The following is a 17,589-nucleotide window of genomic DNA, read 5'->3' as shown; positions in this document are numbered from 1 at the left end:
AGATCTTCAGTTTCTTGGCAATTTCTCGCATGGAATAGCCTTCATTTCTCAGAACAAGAATAGACCGACAAGTTTCAGAAGAAAGTTCTTTGTTTCTGGCCATTTTGAGCCTGTAATCAAACCCACAAATGCTGATGCTCCAGATTCTCAACTAGTCTAAAGAAGGCCAGTTTTATTTCTTCTTTAATCAGGACTACAGTTTTCAGCTGTGCTAACATAATTGCAAAAGGGTTTTCTAATGATCAATTAACCTTTTAAAATTATAAACTTGGATTAGCTAACACAACGTGCCATTGGAACCCCGGAGTGATGGTTGCTGATAATGGGCCTCTGTACGCCTTTGTAGATATTCCATAGAAGAATCTGCCGTTTCAGGCTACAATAGTCATTTACAACATTAACAATGTCTTCACTGTATTCCTGATCAATTTTATGTTATTTTAATGGACAGAAAATGTGCTTTTCTTTCAAAAACAAGGACATTTCTAGGTGAGCCCAAATTTTTTGAACGGTGGTGTATATGCTGTATTATATTCAATTCTAATATATCTGTCTATTTGTGTGTATTGCTCTGAAATTGGTAGATATTACTGCACTGTTTGAGCTAGAAACCCAAGCATTTCGTTACACTCGCAATAACATCTGCTAAACACGTGTATGTGACCAATAAAATTCTATTTGATTTGATTTGATGAAACTGGCTCTCATGAGGACAGCCACAGGAATGGAAGACCCAGAGTTACCTCTGCTGCAGAGGACAAGTTCGTTAGAGTTAACTGCACCTCAGACTGCAGCCCAAATAAATGCTTCACAGAGTTCAAGCCGAGGGGCGAGTCTGAGAGCGAAGAGGAATATTGGGATATGTCTTTCCTTCTTAATGCGTTTCAGCCAATCAGTTGTGTATGGCAAGAACAGCTCAAATAATCAATGAGAAACGACAGTCCATCATTACTTTAAGACATGAAGGTCTGTCAAAGTTTCTTCAAGTGCAATCGCAAAAACCATCAAAAGCTATGATGAAATGAGGAAGGAAAGGAAGACCCAGAGTTACCTCTGCTGCAGAAGATAAGTTCATTAGAGTTAACTGCACCTCAGATTGCAGCCCAAATAAATGCTTCACATAGTTCAAGTAACAGACACATCTCAACATCAACTGTTCAGGGGAGAATGCGTGAATCAGGCCTTCAAGGTCGAAATTGCTGCAAAGAAACCACTACTAAAGGACACCAAGAAGAAGAAGAGACTTGCTTGGGCCAAGAATCACGAGCAATGGACATTAGACCGGTGTAAAGCTGTCCTTTGGTCTGATGAGTCCAAATTTGAGATATGTCTGCATGTGTGGTTCCCACCGTGAAGCATGGAGGAGGAGGTGTGATAGTGTGGGGATGCTTTGCTGGTGACACTGTCAGTGATTTCATTTGAACTCAAGGCACACTTAACCAGCATGGCTACCACTGCATTGTGCAGCGATATGCCCTCGAATCTGTTTTGCACTTAAGTCGAACTATCATTTGTTTTTTCAACAGGACAATGACCCAAAACACACCTCCAGGCTGTGTGAGGGCTATTTGACCAAGAAGGAGAGTGATGGAGTGCTGCATCAGATGACCTCGCCTCCACAATCGCCCGACTTCAACCCAATTGAGATGGTTTGGGATGAGTTGGACCGTAGAGCAGCCAACAAGTGCTCAGCATATGTGGAACCTCCTTCAAGACGGTTGGAAAAGCATTCCTCATGAAGCTGGTTGACAGAATGTCAAGAGTGTGCAAAGCTGTCATCATGACAAATGGTGGCTACTTTGACGAATCTCAAATCTCAAATATATTTTGATTAGTTTAACACTCTCTTGGTTACTACATGATTCCATATGTGTTATTTAATAGTTTTGATGTCTTCACTATTATTCTACAATGTATAAAATAGTAAAAATCAAGAAAAACCCTTGAATGAGTAGGTGTGTCCAAACTTTTGACAGTTACTGTAAAAAAAATAAAAATGAACACAATAAACTACACTCAACAACAGCGATTCACTGAATAAAAAATCGAATTTACAACTCCAATTCTCCATCACTCTATTCTTTATTTGGTGTGACCCCTACTGATGTGTCCCATAATTTTTTTGCGGCAGGTGCGTGTGTAACATAGACTGTTCCCACATCAGCTTCAACCCGGTTTGCGCCTCCGACGGCCGTTCCTATGACAACCCCTGCCAGGTGAAGGAGGCGTCTTGTCAGAAGCAGGAGAGGATCGAGGTTAAATACCTGGGCCACTGCCAAGGTGATATAGCTACTATTATACACAACTTTTTTCTATATCTCTTTCTTCTTCGTCTTCTTCACACACACACATGCTGTCTCTTTGAAAAGCACTATGTTAATCCAATGTTTTCTAATTATTATTATTCCTTCACCTCTTTCTATGTTCCTATTTAGTCATTTAGGCCCCAGTTCAATCAATTGAAGATACAGGAAGACCGCACCTCAAGTTAATTCTGAATATTGTGCTGTTTTGGAAGTTTCAAACTCCTTACAACTCCTCTCACAGAATTTTGACGTGGAGCCATATTTGTCCTTGAATACTTTACCAGCAATTCATTGAATTGGGACCTTTGTCATTTTCTTTTGAACAACAATCAATCCAGGTCAAAGCAATACAATAAAACCACGTCAACAAAACACCATCATTATGTTTTTATAACAGCAACCCATTCACCAAGAATCTATATTTTTCTTCTTGTTTGAATGGAGCACAGCAATTGTTATAATGATCCCTCGGTACTGTGGTTGGGTACTGTGGCAGCAAGAAATACATATTTTCAAATGGATCAATAAAGATAGTTGTAACGGTATTCCTCCTCCTCTACAACCGAAGAGGAGGAGTAGTGATTGAACCAAGGCGCAGCGGGTTGTGATGACATAATTTTAATAAAACAAGACGGGAAAAACACGAAACGAAACCACTTGAAATAATTACCAAAATAACAAAACAAATGTAGACAAACCTGAACTATACGAACTTACATATAACACTAAGAACGCACGAACAGGGAAAATAGACTACACAAAAGGAACGATGTACAAACAAACCGAACAGTCCCGTATGGTGCGACAAACACTGAAACAGGAGACAACCACCCACAACGAACACTGTGAAACAACCTACCTAAATATGACTCTCAATTAGAGGAAACGCCAAACACCTGCCTCTAATTGAGAGCCATACCAGGCAACCCTTAAACCAACATAGAAACAGAAAACATAGAATGCCCACCCAAACTCACGTCCTGACAAACTAACACATACAACAAACTAACAGAAATAGGTCAGGAACGTGACAATAGTATTATATTGTATTGAAGGTTTTATAACAGTTATCCAGCATTCCAACCTTTGGTTTGGATAATTTGAATAAGATAAATCATGATCCTAACACTCAATACTCTAAATATATGCTCTATATATTATGTGATCTTGTTCTGTTATAATATTTTAAGTAATTCTTTTTTTTTCTTTTATAAAGTTATTTATTTATTTATTATTTATTTATTTATTACAATATTTTTAAATATTGTAAACCACACATGACACACTCATAGATGAGAGAATTGGCGAAAGAAATTAGAGAATTACTTTACTACCCTAGCTACTGGTTCAAGGTCATTTTTGTGTTTTGAGCCTGTCATTTTGTCCCTAGCATGACTCACAGTGCTGATCTAGGACCTGTTTTGCCTGTTAGATCAAGAATAGACATACAAGTGGTCTTAATCAGCACTCTTACTCTGACTACCTTCTCAGGTGACATCATGACAGGCACCAAAGCCGGAGACGGACACTATGCCAGGAAAGACTACTCAGGTAGGTGCACGAGTGTGTGTATCAGATCTGTGAATGATAGGAGACAGGACTAGACATCTTAGGGTGTATTCCAAATGGCACTTTTGAAAAAAGTAATGCACGCAGTGCATAAGTGCACATAAATGTCATTTACAGCAATTACGCTATTATGCTAAACGAGTGAGACTCATTTTTACCCTTTCAATCCTATATTTTTTATCCCTGGCATTCACTGTGTGTGTGTGTGTGTGTGTGTGTGTGTGTGTGTGTGTGTGTGTGTGTGTGTGTGTGTGTGTGTGTGTGTGTGTGTGTGTGTGTGTGTGTGTGTGTGTGTAGAAGAGAAGCCGGACCAGAGAGGAGAGGTGGCCATTGGGTTGTATATTCCCTGTCCCGAGCACTACAAGAACTACTGTGTCCACGGAGAGTGTGAATACCCCAACATACTGTCTGTGCCGTCCTGCAGGTACACACACACACACACAAAGAGCCATACTGACACACACAAGACACATACCAGCACATACTGACACACACACAACCTCAATCCCCCACCCGCCCGCCTGCCCACACACACACACACACACACACACACACACACACACCCTTGATCACCTGTGCCCCTTCGAGCTCTCTGGCTGAGTAATAAGCCTGTGGCCAGACCAAGCCCATTAACCTGTGAGGTCAGTGGGGTTGTGCTGCGGTCACAGTCACAGGGCTTTAGCCTCTGCTCATCTCTCCCCTCACGGCAACACGGCTCTTACCCCGTAGCTCTTCAAGCCTACAGGCCCTGAATACTGAATAGTGGTCATAATGAACTTGTATGGGGGAAATTGGTGAAGGTCTCTGGCACCCTCTGTTGTATGGAGAAGGTAGTGTTTTGATGAATGGGAATGTTGATTTAGGATCAGTTTAGCCTTTTAGATCCAAATGAATGAGATTACGTGGACAGAGGGAGACCTGATCCGAGATCAGCACTCTTGACCTGAGGCGCTTAATAATCCGCCATCGATAAAAGACAGTACTGTGCAGCCGTCTTCCTCGACCTGGCCAAGGCTTTCAACTCTGTCAAATACCGTATTCTATCAGCAGACTCAACAGCCTTGGTTTCTCTAATGACTACCTCGCCTGGTTCACTAACTACTTCTCAGATAGAGTTCAGTGTGTCAAATCAGAAGTCGCCAAACCCATTGGCTCCAGGTCATCTATAGGTCTTTGCTAGGTAAAGCTCTGCCTTATCTCAGCTCACTGGTCACCATAGCAACACCCACCCGTAGCAGGTGCTCCAGCAGGTCTATCTCACTGGTCATCCCCAAAGCCAACACCTGCTTTGGCCGCCTTTCCTTCCAGTTCTTATTACCTCCTTACTTCATTTGCACACACTGTATACAGATTTTTCATTGTGTTATTGAGAATGTACATTTGTTTATTCCATGTGTAACTCTGTGTTGTTGTTTTTGTCGCACTGCTTTGCTTTATCTTGGCCAGGTCGCAGTTGTAAATGAGAACTTGTTGTCAACTGGCCTACCTGGTTAAATAAAGGTGAAATAATAAATAATAATAAATAAATAAATACATACGCCCCTCTTCAAGGTTTGAGGTGGAAGTTGATCTTTTCAACCGCTGATCTAGGATCAGTGTTTCCAAATGCTGATTCCTAATCTTAACCATTGGGGAGCAATTTGCCAAACTGATCTTAGTTTAGTGTCTAAGGACCACTTGTCACTCTCCTTTGACATTACCGTGAGAAGACAGAGAGTTTGCTCTCAGTACACCAGTCCACTGCATTATGGTGAAAGAGATGTGAGAAAAGGAAAAAGGAAGGGAAGGGAAAGGAAAGGGGAGATCGACAGGAGAGAGGGGTGGTTTTGAGAAAATGAGAGAAAGAGAGAGAGATATAGAAGGAGAGAGATATAGAAGGAGAAAGAGACGTAGTGAAGGTTGAGGGGATGCAAGAGTGTCCCACTGACTCGTTTGTTCTGGCATAGCGAACATAGGGGTGTGTGTGTGTGTGTGTGTGTGTGTGTGTGTGTGTGTGTGTGTGTGTGTGTGTGTGTGTGTGTGTGTGTGTGTGTGTGTGTGTGTGTGTGTGTGTGTGTGTGTGTGTGTGTGTGTGTGTACAGAGCAGGGTGAATCAGGTGTTGGTAGGTAATGACCTCCCCAGAGAAAGAGAGAGAAGGATAGACTGATTTAAATTGGACCGCTTTTAGACCAGGCCCACAGAGACAGTGGTCCTCTAGACAGTGGTCCTCTAACACACACACACACACACACACACACACACACACACACACACACACACACACACACACACACACACACACACACACACACACACACAGCCTTGTTTATACCTGGCACTAACCTGATCCTTGGTCCTAATCTTGCCTACATTCTGATTGTGCCCACATTATCAGACATACGTCTACAGATGGCATTAAAATGTGTCTCTCATCCGCCCACTGTGTTCGAAATTGTGACCCGATTTCCTGGTACCTCCCTATATGAAAATTATTTGATCGATATTCTTTTAAAAAAGTATATTTATTTGTTGTCATAAGTCAATCGTGCCACCTGTCAATGATTGTAGAGGGCGGAATAATGAGGATTTCAATGGTTTCACTCTCCAGATCCATCTACACTTGTGGTATATCCGTACACAATGCGTGCCGGATTACCTCCGGAGGTGGTCAGAAAGATCTGATCACAATCAGATCACAGTGTGTCTTTTGATCGTCTACACTTGTCTAAAACTGTGGGCACAATCAGGGTGTGAACACAATCAGGACAAAGGATGCATGTTAGCAGCAGGTATAAACAGGAGTTTACAGTTACTTCAAACACATACAGTCTAAAGACACACACACCTGTAACCTCAGAAACACATTAGCCTGTAAACTATGGTGACCTCAGACTTGCACACAACACGCATGCATGCACAACACACACACACACATGTACCATGTACACAAACTAACATCAACCTGTGTGTGTGTCAGCTGTCACTCAGGCTTCAGCGGGCCCCATTGTGACACTAAGGAGTTCAATGTGCTCTACGTGGTCCCCGGCTCTGGCAAGCTGCGTTACGTCCTGATCGCCTCCATCATCGGAGCTCTGCAGGTGGCCATCATCTGTGTGGTGGTACTCTGTATTACCAGGTAGGACACACACACACAAACACACACGCATACACACACATACAGTATACACACACATACACATGCATGTACACACATACACAACCACATTGTGCAAACACACACACTTGTGTGAGCACGCATAGGGTACCTTGGCCATCCACAGGGGGTGATTGGGGGTTGAGTAACCAAAGGAGTTTGAGAACCACTACATTAACAACCATTATGCGTATACTTTCACATGCTGTGCATACACACACACACCAACACTTGCCCAAAGCAATTGCATCCTAAAATTCATACTGCTATCCATATGAGACAGGAAACAGGTTACATTACCCATGAATGCGTGCCCACCTACTACCACAGAGGACTGTGTACAGTACGTACACAAACAGAGATCAATTTTCCACATTGGGGATGTCATGATGAGAGGGAGTGCATCATAGGGGGTTACGTTCAGGTGGTGTGGAGGGAATGCAGAAAGGTAATCTTGTTTGCCTCTCGCACCACAGGGAGGATGGAGAAGAACTCTGCTCCCACTGTGCACTCTCACACACACACACACACACACACACACACACACACACACACACACACACACACACACACACACACACACACACACACACACACACACACACACACACACACACACATACGTATGTGCAAACACACACACGCACATAGGCAAACCACACACACTCAGCCACTCAGTCAGCAGCCATCCGCCCCCAGGCTGACCTATGCAAAACATGACATTATAGTAAAGTTTTTAAAGCTATCACCAAGATGAAACTCCTCTTAATAGAGAGGGAGAATCAGAGTTAGAAATAAGAGAGAGAAAGGGTGGAGAGAGTGAACGAGAAAGAGAGAGATCAATGATAGATCAAGTGAAAAATGAGAAACCGGAAATGAATGAGAGAGACAATAGAAGAGACTGGAAGAATTGAGAGGGAGTATTACAGATAGAGACTGAAAGAGAGAGACAGAGAAAGGGAGACCGAGATATGGAAAAGGAAGAGGGAGAGTGGGAGAATGAGAGAGAGAGAGAAGTGTGATAGAAAGATACAGACAGTCTTCTATAGCAAACGACACACACACACATTTTACTACTCACTACCTTTAGTACATTTGGATTTATTTAGCACCTTCACCCCCATAATTCTCCCGTATTCTTAATGCAGAAATATCATTTAATATTTTTTTTTATTTTTTTACAGGGAACAAATAGTAAAAAATACTATGTGTACAGTTAATAAACATCTTCGAAAGAATAGGCCGAAGACCAATCTATGTATTTCGGGAAGAATATATAACATGACCATTCATTTATAGAGCCTTTTGTTCAAAGTGTATAGACAAAGTTGTGCCTCATTATGGGAATGGATCCTCCCTAGGTTCTACATTCCAGGCTGCTTAATCCAATTTTTGTTAATTGCTGATTTCTGCTTTTAATGGTTTGCATCATTAATCCCTAGGGATATTAGTTTTACAGCATTATAGATTATAGAACGTGGTACAGAATATTTTGAATAAGCACATTATAGCTCCAACCATTTCATATGTATCAAAGTAGTAGAAAAATGAACAGGAGTTGCGATATAATTAGGGCTGTTAATCATTAAACTCAAGTTAACCTTCTGTAATTTTAGTGGAAGAAAAAAAAATCCGCCATTAATCAAATTGTCTGAAAGCATTGAAAGAACACAAAAAAACATCCAAAATATACAGATAAAGACATTGAGATTAAATAAAGTGTTCTTTCTCAATTTACCCAATTTTGCTAACTGTTACATTAGGCAAAATCAAGACATCGGGATTTTTGTTTTCTTGTATGAAAAATCTTAATTACAGCTCACTTTAAGCAATTTTTTTGCAACTCCTGCGAGTTCATTGGATTATTTAAAGAAAAATAGTTTGACAGCCCTAAATATAATGCATTATAAGTCATCTTTTGTTTAAAAAATATAAGTCCACTTGAACTTATTTATTTGGATTGAACAAGTGCTCTCTGGTAGTAAAATATTGTTGGCAGATAAGCTTTTATTTAGACTTCTCACTTCTCTCTATGGACATGCATGTCATTAACCGCTCCACTAGGTGGCAATGAAGGCTATCTTATTTTTTATAACAAGCATTTCCAAAGCAATCCAATGCCCTTCTTGGCTTATTAATGCATCTGCAAGTATATGAGGAATCCAGCTATTAAAACAACTTGGGTTCAATAAATAAGATCTATTTCTTTATAATGAAAAAAAAACTATGAGTTTCACCATCAAGGCCTTGGATACTGAACATAGGGCAAATTACATAGCATTCTGTCTCTGTCTCTCTCTTTATCTATCTCTCTCCTCTCCTGTCCTCTACTCCGCTTCCTGTCTGGACAGGAAGTGCCCGCGGAGCAACAGGGTCAATCGGCAGAAGCAGAACGCCACCCACTACAGCTCAGAGAACACGATGCGCGCCTCCACCCGCCTCATCTGACTGAGCCTCCCCACAATGGGGGAAACCCTAAGACCCGCTCCGCTCTGGGTCCAAATTGCACCATAGACACAGATCTAGGATCAGCTTTACCCTTCTTTCCTACAATCCCAACCTGAATTAACTATAAGGGAGTGGGTGGTGGGAGGGGGACAAAACGCAAAACTGACCTTAGATCGGCATCTAGGAGCAACTTAATCCTACTCCACTAGAGACCAGCGGAGGAGGTTGCACAATCCCCAACTCGCCGACCCCGATCATAAGGAATTGAACAATGGGGATTGGGGGGGAAACAATGGGGGAGAAACAATGGGGGGGCTGTAGATGTGGGCTAGCTGATGTTCGTGGGGGAATGTTGGTTGTTTTTAGGGGTAGAACCAATAGGGGGTTGGGGCGGGAGGGGGTCTACACGTGATGCCTTGCACCTGTGGTATAGGTCACTAAGAGGAATCTATGGTACTACAGTACAGCTCTGTTTGGTTATGTATTACTGGGTCTATTTCCAATAGTTATTACATTGTCTTGGTGGGGTCTTTTTTCTGTAATGTAAATAAATAATTTATATCATGAAAAGTGACCTTGGCTAATCTACAATATTGCTGTCGAGTGTCGACTCTCACATTTATGGTTAAGATAACGTCATTCTCAAGAGGAAATTGATCGATCATCAATTCAGGGCCTAGTGAGTGAACTTCCCGGCGATCAGTGAAATGAGTTGATCAATGAACTATCAGATAGAAAAAGAAAACCTGAGCTTCAACGTTGTGGAACATTGAAGATAGAAACGTCATGACATTTGTCTTACAGTTGATACATGATGACGCTTCATTCTAAATGTCAGAGAAGCATGTTTGTTCTACATAAGATATTTCTATCTGAACTTTCCACAACTTTGGACCTTGAAGGCCATAAATGATTGTGACGAGCTGTCTTGACTCAAGGATGTGCTATTTTACCATATGCCTACCCCACTACAAGAAAACTGAGTTACAGTAACTGAGTTACAGTAACAGTACCTTGCCAATTATGTGCTATTGGCAGGTGATGTCTTTTCTACACACACATACACACATACAGACTTATTTAACCTTGTGGGAGGACACAAGTTATTATAAAATCATATCCTTTACCTAACCTTAACCCAAAAACCTAACTAACCTAACTTATAACACAAACCTTTAACCCCTAACCCTGACACTAATTCTAACCTAACTCCCTTTTTTCAGTTTAGGGTCCCCACAAGTATAGTTAAACACGTCCACAACACAGGAGATTGGTGGTACATAAATTGGGGAGGACGGGCTCGTGGTAATGGCTGGAGCGGAATCAGTGGAATGGTATCAAATACATCAAACACATGGTTTATGCCATTCCATTCATGCCTTTCCATACATACATATATATATATGTCCAGCTGACAGATTTAAAATACCATACAGGTAAGTTGAAAAGTCTTCCATTTTGAATCGTACACACCACTGTGGAGAAATGTTCAATATGGTCTCACTGGCCAGGTTCTGTTGTGTTTACAGTTGAACTGAACTGACCAGGAGGAGTTGTGGTCAATGTCAGGGTCACCCAAAGGCTACACTGCCAGACTACAGGATTCCACACAAATTCCACGGAGACAGAGACAACGGAGAGGAGGGGTGAGGGGGGAGGCACTTCCCAGTTCACCCCACAGCCGAGCTTGTGGAATCTGCTCTTCCTGTCCTCTCCCCTCATTTTTTCAGATCGGGGGGTTAGGGAGGAGCAGGAAACTCTGAATGTCTGCATGCACGACCAGATATTCACAATGGGAATGTTATCGTTCCGGGACCAGGATTCCACTTCAGGAAGGTCAACAGTTTTGAATTAGATGTTTGTCCTCTTCACAGGTTACATCAATTATTGATTGTAATGATTGTCGTGGACTGTAGCATTTTACACATAGGATGGGATTGTTCCTAACATTCTATTTTAGTGATAGGGAGATAATGTCTCTGAGAAATGTTAGAGTTTATCATGGTATGTGCCTTTACCAAAAGGCAAAAAGCCTCCTGAGGGGACTGTGGATGAAAAAAATAAACAAAACACACATTACGAAAGAGAGACAACACAACACTACATAAAGATAGACCTAAGACAGCAACTTAGCATGGCAGCAACACATGACAACACAGCATGGTAGCAACACAACATGACAACAACATAGTAGCAACACAGCATTGCAGCAGCACGACATGGTAGCAGCATAAAACATGGTTACAAACATTATTGGGCACAGACAACAGCACAAAGGGCAAGAAGGTAGAGACAACAGAGTCCCATTTATAGCCCTACCTGGTGCTAACATGCGTCCTTTGTCCTGAAATTGTCCACATTCTGATTGTGCCCACATTTTAAGACAGGTGTAGACTATTAATGCATTTTTATCTGATTGTGATCTGATCTTCCTGACCACCTCCAGAGGTAATCAGGCAAGCATTGTGTCTGGATCTTTTACAAGTGTAGTCAGATCTTGACAGTGAAACCTTTTAAATCATCATTATCCAGCCCTCTAAAGTCATTAACAGATGGCACCATCGACTCAGGCCATCAATACTGTATTTATAAATATTAGTTTGAAAAAATATCTCTCAAAGAATTTGCATACAAGGGAGAGATCAAGAAATCAGGTCACAAAGTGGACAGATAAGAGACACATTTTATTACCATGTGTAGACGCATTTCTGAAAATGTAGGCACAATTAGAATGTGGACAAGATCAGGACAAAGGACGCATGTTAGCATCAGGTACAAACAGGGATTTAGTCATGGTGGTCATGGCTTTGAATGGGAAATACATTCCATTGAAAAACCAGTCAGTATTTGCCTGTGGGTTATACAGTTTTTTGTTTGTTTCAAAATTGTCCTTTGATGTGGTAAGCCTCCTGAGCTGTGAGGGGAACGGCACCTCCGTACCTTCAGGCTCTGATCAGGCCCTACACCCAAACAAGGGCACTGCGTTCATCCACCTCTGGCCTGCTCGCCTCCCTACCTCTGAGGAAGTACAGTTCCCGCTCAGCCCAGTCAAAACTGTTCGCTGCTCTGGCACCCCAATGGTGGAACAAACTCCCTCACGACGCCAGGTCAGCGGAGTCAATCACCACCTTCCGGAGACACCTGAAACCCCACCTCTTTAAGGAATACCTAGGATAGGATAAAGTAATCCTTCTAACCCCCCCCCCCCCTTAAAAGAGTTAGATGCACTATTGTAAAGTGGTTGTTCCACTGGATATCATAAGGTGAATGCACCAATTTGTAAGTCGCTCTGGATAAGAGCGTCTGCTAAATGACTTAAATGTAAATGTAAATGTACGCTACAGTACTGTAAATTGCCGTTCTCAGCCCCTTCCATAGACTTTCACAGTAATTGTGACAGGTTGGAGGACAACAAAGGACGTCCTCCAACCTATCAGAGCACTTGAAAGCATGAACTGACAGTTTGTCCACCCAATCAAAGGATCAGAGTATAAATCTAGTACTGAAAGCAAAAGATACAGCTAGCTAGCAGTGCAGTGAATAAAATGTGGTAAGTAGTTGACTCAAAGATAAAGACAATAGTTGAACAAATTAATTTCTTCCAAAATGAAGGAGAAGCAAGAGAGAGATATAGAGAGAGATATAATCATTTTTTTCACTTTCAGTTTTTACTTACTTAGCAAGCAAATGCAGCTAGCTAGTTTAGCCTACTCAAACACCCTGCTCAAACAGAGGGATGATATGTTAGCTAGCTGGCTATGACTATCCAACACAACACTGGAACTCTTCCAAGTCAAGGTAAGCTTTTGGTTTTATTAATTTATTTCCATCGAGGCCCGCCACTGTAAGTGCTAAACTGCAACGTTACTGCATGATTATAGCAGGTTTACTAATGCGTTAGTTCTATTAGCTATATTGACTAATACGGTAACGACGATGTAAGCTGTGTGTAGCAGTTATGATATGGCTTGGCAAGTTTTTCCCCCCTGGTCACACAACTGATGTGTTGTGCATTGACGTCCACAAGCGACAAAGGGAAAAGGTGAGAGGCGGAGAGCAAATAGATGTGAGAAGGAATACAACGTGTCTGTTATGAAAGTGAACTGTGTTTATGTGTGATCAGGGGTGTATTTATTCTGCTGATTCTGTTGAAAAACTTTTCTTAAACGGAATAAAACGGGATAAACATACCGGAATTTGTCCAATAGAAACTAATGATTACCCCCTATATCAGCTAGATGCAGGCAAGAGTGTGCAAGGCACGTCAACATTTTCTCACAACCTGTGTGCACCTACGTTGTAAACTTTCATTCATAGGTAAGGTTGTCGCAACCTCATGATGGGTATAGGGAAGATTTGAGTGTCATTAAGTAGCCTAAACCTATCGATGTTACATTGAACTGGGTGAATGGAATATTAGTGACAGTCATCCAACATGTTGTAATAGAAAAAAGGCCATGCTCCTGAAAAAACTTGTCCTGAAACAGCACTGACTGGCATTGACTTGCACTACGCATTAAAATTGACTTAACATTACATTTCCATAATTTCTATCCCGTGTGTGCTGGAAGGCGTGATCATTAAAGACATCTTTCAGAATGTCATCAAATTAAAGAAATTAAAGGAACATTAATTTGCATCAGTCCACCTGGTCGTGCTGCTGATCCAGTTTCTGCTGTTCTGCCTTTGGTTATGGAACCTTGTCCTGGACCTGCTGTATCAACTCTCTCTCTCTCTCTCTCTCTCTCTCTCTCTCTCTCTCTCTCTCTCTCTCTCTCTCTCTCTCTCTCTCTCTCTCTCTCTCTCTCTCTCTCTCTCTCTCTCTCTCTCTCTCTCTCTCTCTCTCTCTCTCTCTCTCTCTCTCTCTCTCTCTCTCTCTCTCTCTCTCTCTCTCTCTCTCTCTCTCTCTCTCTCTCTCTCTCTCTCTCTCTCTCTCTCTCTCTCTCTCTCTCTTTCTCTCTTTCTCTTCTCTACCTCTACCTCTACCTCTACCTCTACCTCTACCTCTGAATGCTCGGCTATGAAAAGCCAGCTGACATTTACGCCTGAGGTGCTGACCTGTTGTACTAACCACCTAACCACTGTGATTATTATTTGACCCTGCTGGTCAGATATGAACATTTAAACATCTTGAAGAACTTCTGGCCTTAATGGCCATATACTCTTATAATCTCCACCCGGCACAGCCAGAAGAGGACTGGCCACTACTCAGAGCCTGGTTCTTCTCTAAGTTTCTTCCCAGGTTTCTGCCTTTCTAGGGAGTTTGTCCTCGCCACCGTGCTTCAACATCTGCATTGCTTGCTCTTTGGGGGTTTAGGCTGAGTTTCTGTATAAGCACTTTGTCATATCTGCTGATGTAAAAAGTGGATTATAAATACATTTTATTGATTGACGTCAGACTGACCTCTCAACGTTTGACGTTGCAGCCGACATTAAAGGTGAGTCAAGCCTGACTGATCTACAAATCACCTTGCATCATAAATAACTACTCAATATTTTTTGTACATGAGTCAGTCAGTCACAAGTGAGTCAGTCAGTGTGGTTGAGTGGGAAAAAATCCAATGAATTGTACCATCTTATTGCTCCTCCTGTTTCTAAGCTGTCTAAATAAAGCATTGAACATTTTTGGGGGTGGAATTCCACCCACCAAAAATCTCCATAGCCCCTTATTTTCAATATTTAGGCTATAAACCATTTGCATTTCTAAACCATTGATTGTGTGAGAAACTGTTTTTGTGTTTTGATGCTGCCTTTTACATGTACTGAAACCCTCCAAAAGTGTTTTCACAACCATGCTGAAAAACACAAAAAGAACCACTTTGGGTGTTTTAAAACACATTCTGTGCATTACAACACTTACAGTATGTTGGGTTTATATTCAAACACCCTCCAAAACACCAGATCTCAGTGTAGGTGCACTACTTTTCATAGAGTTTTGAGACTTTCTATATTTACAGTCTAGTTATATTTGTGGGTGGGGGAGACTAGTTTGTTATCAAGGCAGGATAGTAGATACAATACATGGGAGTGCAACTCTAGCTCCTGTGTCTTCTGTTATTCCAATAGTCAATAGATAAAGGCACCAACAATGGTTGTACCTTCTCAGCAACCCTATGATCATAGGGTATGAACATATTGTTGTGAGTTATTTTTTTATTTGCTCCACTCTTAGAATTCATGTGAATATATATATATATTTTTTTACTGCTGTTTCGACAAAGACAGGTGTGCCTGGGGTTTCCGTGATATTCAAAATGAAAACCTGCTGATCAACCGAACTTGCCAAGTGGCCCATGGGTGAAGGCAGCTGGCCAATAGCCAGCCGTTACAGTTCACAGGAAGACTATTAGACAAAATCCACGTTTGCCTAATCCATCCAGCCTGTTGTAACACGTTTGTTTACGTCGTAAAGATGTGAAGACGCGGTTGTTGAACGTGCTACTTGGTTCCTAGTTGTAGAGAGTGAGATGTTCACGTTGAAGATAAATGGTTGACACCTTGCCAGAAAGGCAAGACTTTCCGATAGATTTTTAGAGTTGGACTTTGCTCTTTGCTTGGATCTTTTTGGAGCTGAGGAATGCTATTATCCCCATTATCTTTGTTCATTCCTTTCAATAAAAACCCCATGACATGGTAACGTGTTTTACTACTGCATATGCTTATGTCATTCAGATGTATAAATGGATCTCTATAAAACCTGAAAAGTATCCAGTGCTTTGCCCTGGTCAATATTTCATGGTGTATATATTCAGCACACTGACACAGAGATCTGAAGATAAAAACGGAGTGTTTTTTTTATATTGCTTAACCAGCAGAGGGCTCTTTACAAATGTACCCATCTGTAAGGAACACACCATCCTTTGGAACGGATTTTATTCACAATATAACATTTGCGATGATGGGATGTGTGTGTGTGAGTTCGTGCTTTTTTAAAAACGTGTGTACACAAGTGTCGTGCACGTTCAAGCGATAGAGGGGAGACAGGACCAACATGGGAAATCCAACCTTAACATAGACGAGGAAAAGTAGACAATTAAAATGAGGGGGGAGATATAGTGCATTCGAAAAGTATTCAGACCCTTTGACTTTTTCCACATTTTGTGAAGTTACAGCCTTATTCTGAAATGTATTAAATAGTATTTTTTCCCTCATCAATTTACAAACAATACCACATATGACAAAACCAAAAAACATAATTTTTTTGCTAATTTCCAAAAATTTAAAAACGGAAATATCACATTTACATAAGTATTCAGACCCTTTACTCAGTACTTTGTTGAAGCACCTTTTGGCAGTGATTACAGCCTCGACTCTTCTTGGGTATGACACAACAAGCTTGGCACACCTGTATTTGGGGAGTTTCTACCATTCTTCTCTGCAGATCCTCTCAAGCTCTGTCAGGTTGGATGGGGAGCGTTGCTGGACAGGTGTTTTCAAGTCTCTCCAGAGATGTTCGATCGAGTTCAAGTCCGAGCTCTGGCTGGGCCACTCAAGGACATTCAGAGACTTGTCCCAAAACCACTCCTGAATTATCTTGGCTGTGTGCGTAGGGTCATTCACCTGTTGAAAGGTGAACCTTTGCCCCAGTCTGAGATCCTGAGCACTCTGGAGCAGGTTTTCATCAAGGATCTCTCTGTACTTTGCTCCGTTCATCTTCGCCTCGATCCTAACTAGTTTCCCAGTCCCTGCAGCTGAAAAACATCCCCACAGCATGAATCTCCCACCACCATGCTTCACGGTAGGGATGGTGCCAGGTTTCCTCCAAATGTGACGCTTGGCATTCAGGCCAAAGAGTTCAATCTTGGTTTCATCAGACCAGAGAATCTTGTTTCTCATGGTCTGAGAGTCCTTTAGGTGCCTTTTGGCAACCTCCAAGCGGGCTGTCATGTGCCTTTTACTGAGGAGTGTCTTCCGTCTGGCCAATCTACCATAAGGGCCTGATTGGTGGAGTGCTGCAGAGATGGTTGTCCATCTCAAATGTTCTCCCATCTCCACAGAGGAACTCTAGAGCTCTGTCAGAGTGACCATCGGGTTCTTGGTCACCTCCCTGACCACCCTGACCGTTTTCCCCCGATTGCTCAGTTTGGCCAGACAGCCAGTTCTAGGAAGGGTCTTGGTGGTTCCAAACTTCT

At 41.9% G+C, this 17,589-nt stretch overlaps 1 protein-coding gene across 1 annotated transcript in view; it reads left to right on the top strand.

Moving 5' to 3' along the window:
* The window catches only part of LOC139547030 (tomoregulin-2-like), a 198,434-nt gene extending 188,403 nt beyond the window's left edge, over positions 1-10,031 (top strand). The window contains exons 6-10 of the mRNA XM_071356078.1: positions 2,132-2,280; positions 3,798-3,857; positions 4,173-4,299; positions 6,833-6,991; positions 9,361-10,031. Of these exons, the coding sequence (XP_071212179.1) occupies positions 2,132-2,280; positions 3,798-3,857; positions 4,173-4,299; positions 6,833-6,991; positions 9,361-9,457 (592 nt within the window). The 3' untranslated portion in view covers positions 9,458-10,031. The remainder of the gene's footprint in view (positions 1-2,131; positions 2,281-3,797; positions 3,858-4,172; positions 4,300-6,832; positions 6,992-9,360) is intronic.
* Positions 10,032-17,589: the final 7,558 nt, after the last annotated feature.

This window comes from Salvelinus alpinus, chromosome 20 (assembly GCF_045679555.1).
Source record: "Salvelinus alpinus chromosome 20, SLU_Salpinus.1, whole genome shotgun sequence".
NCBI lineage: Eukaryota > Metazoa > Chordata > Actinopteri > Salmoniformes > Salmonidae > Salvelinus > Salvelinus alpinus.
This window is presented reverse-complemented; position numbering and strand designations above follow the sequence as displayed.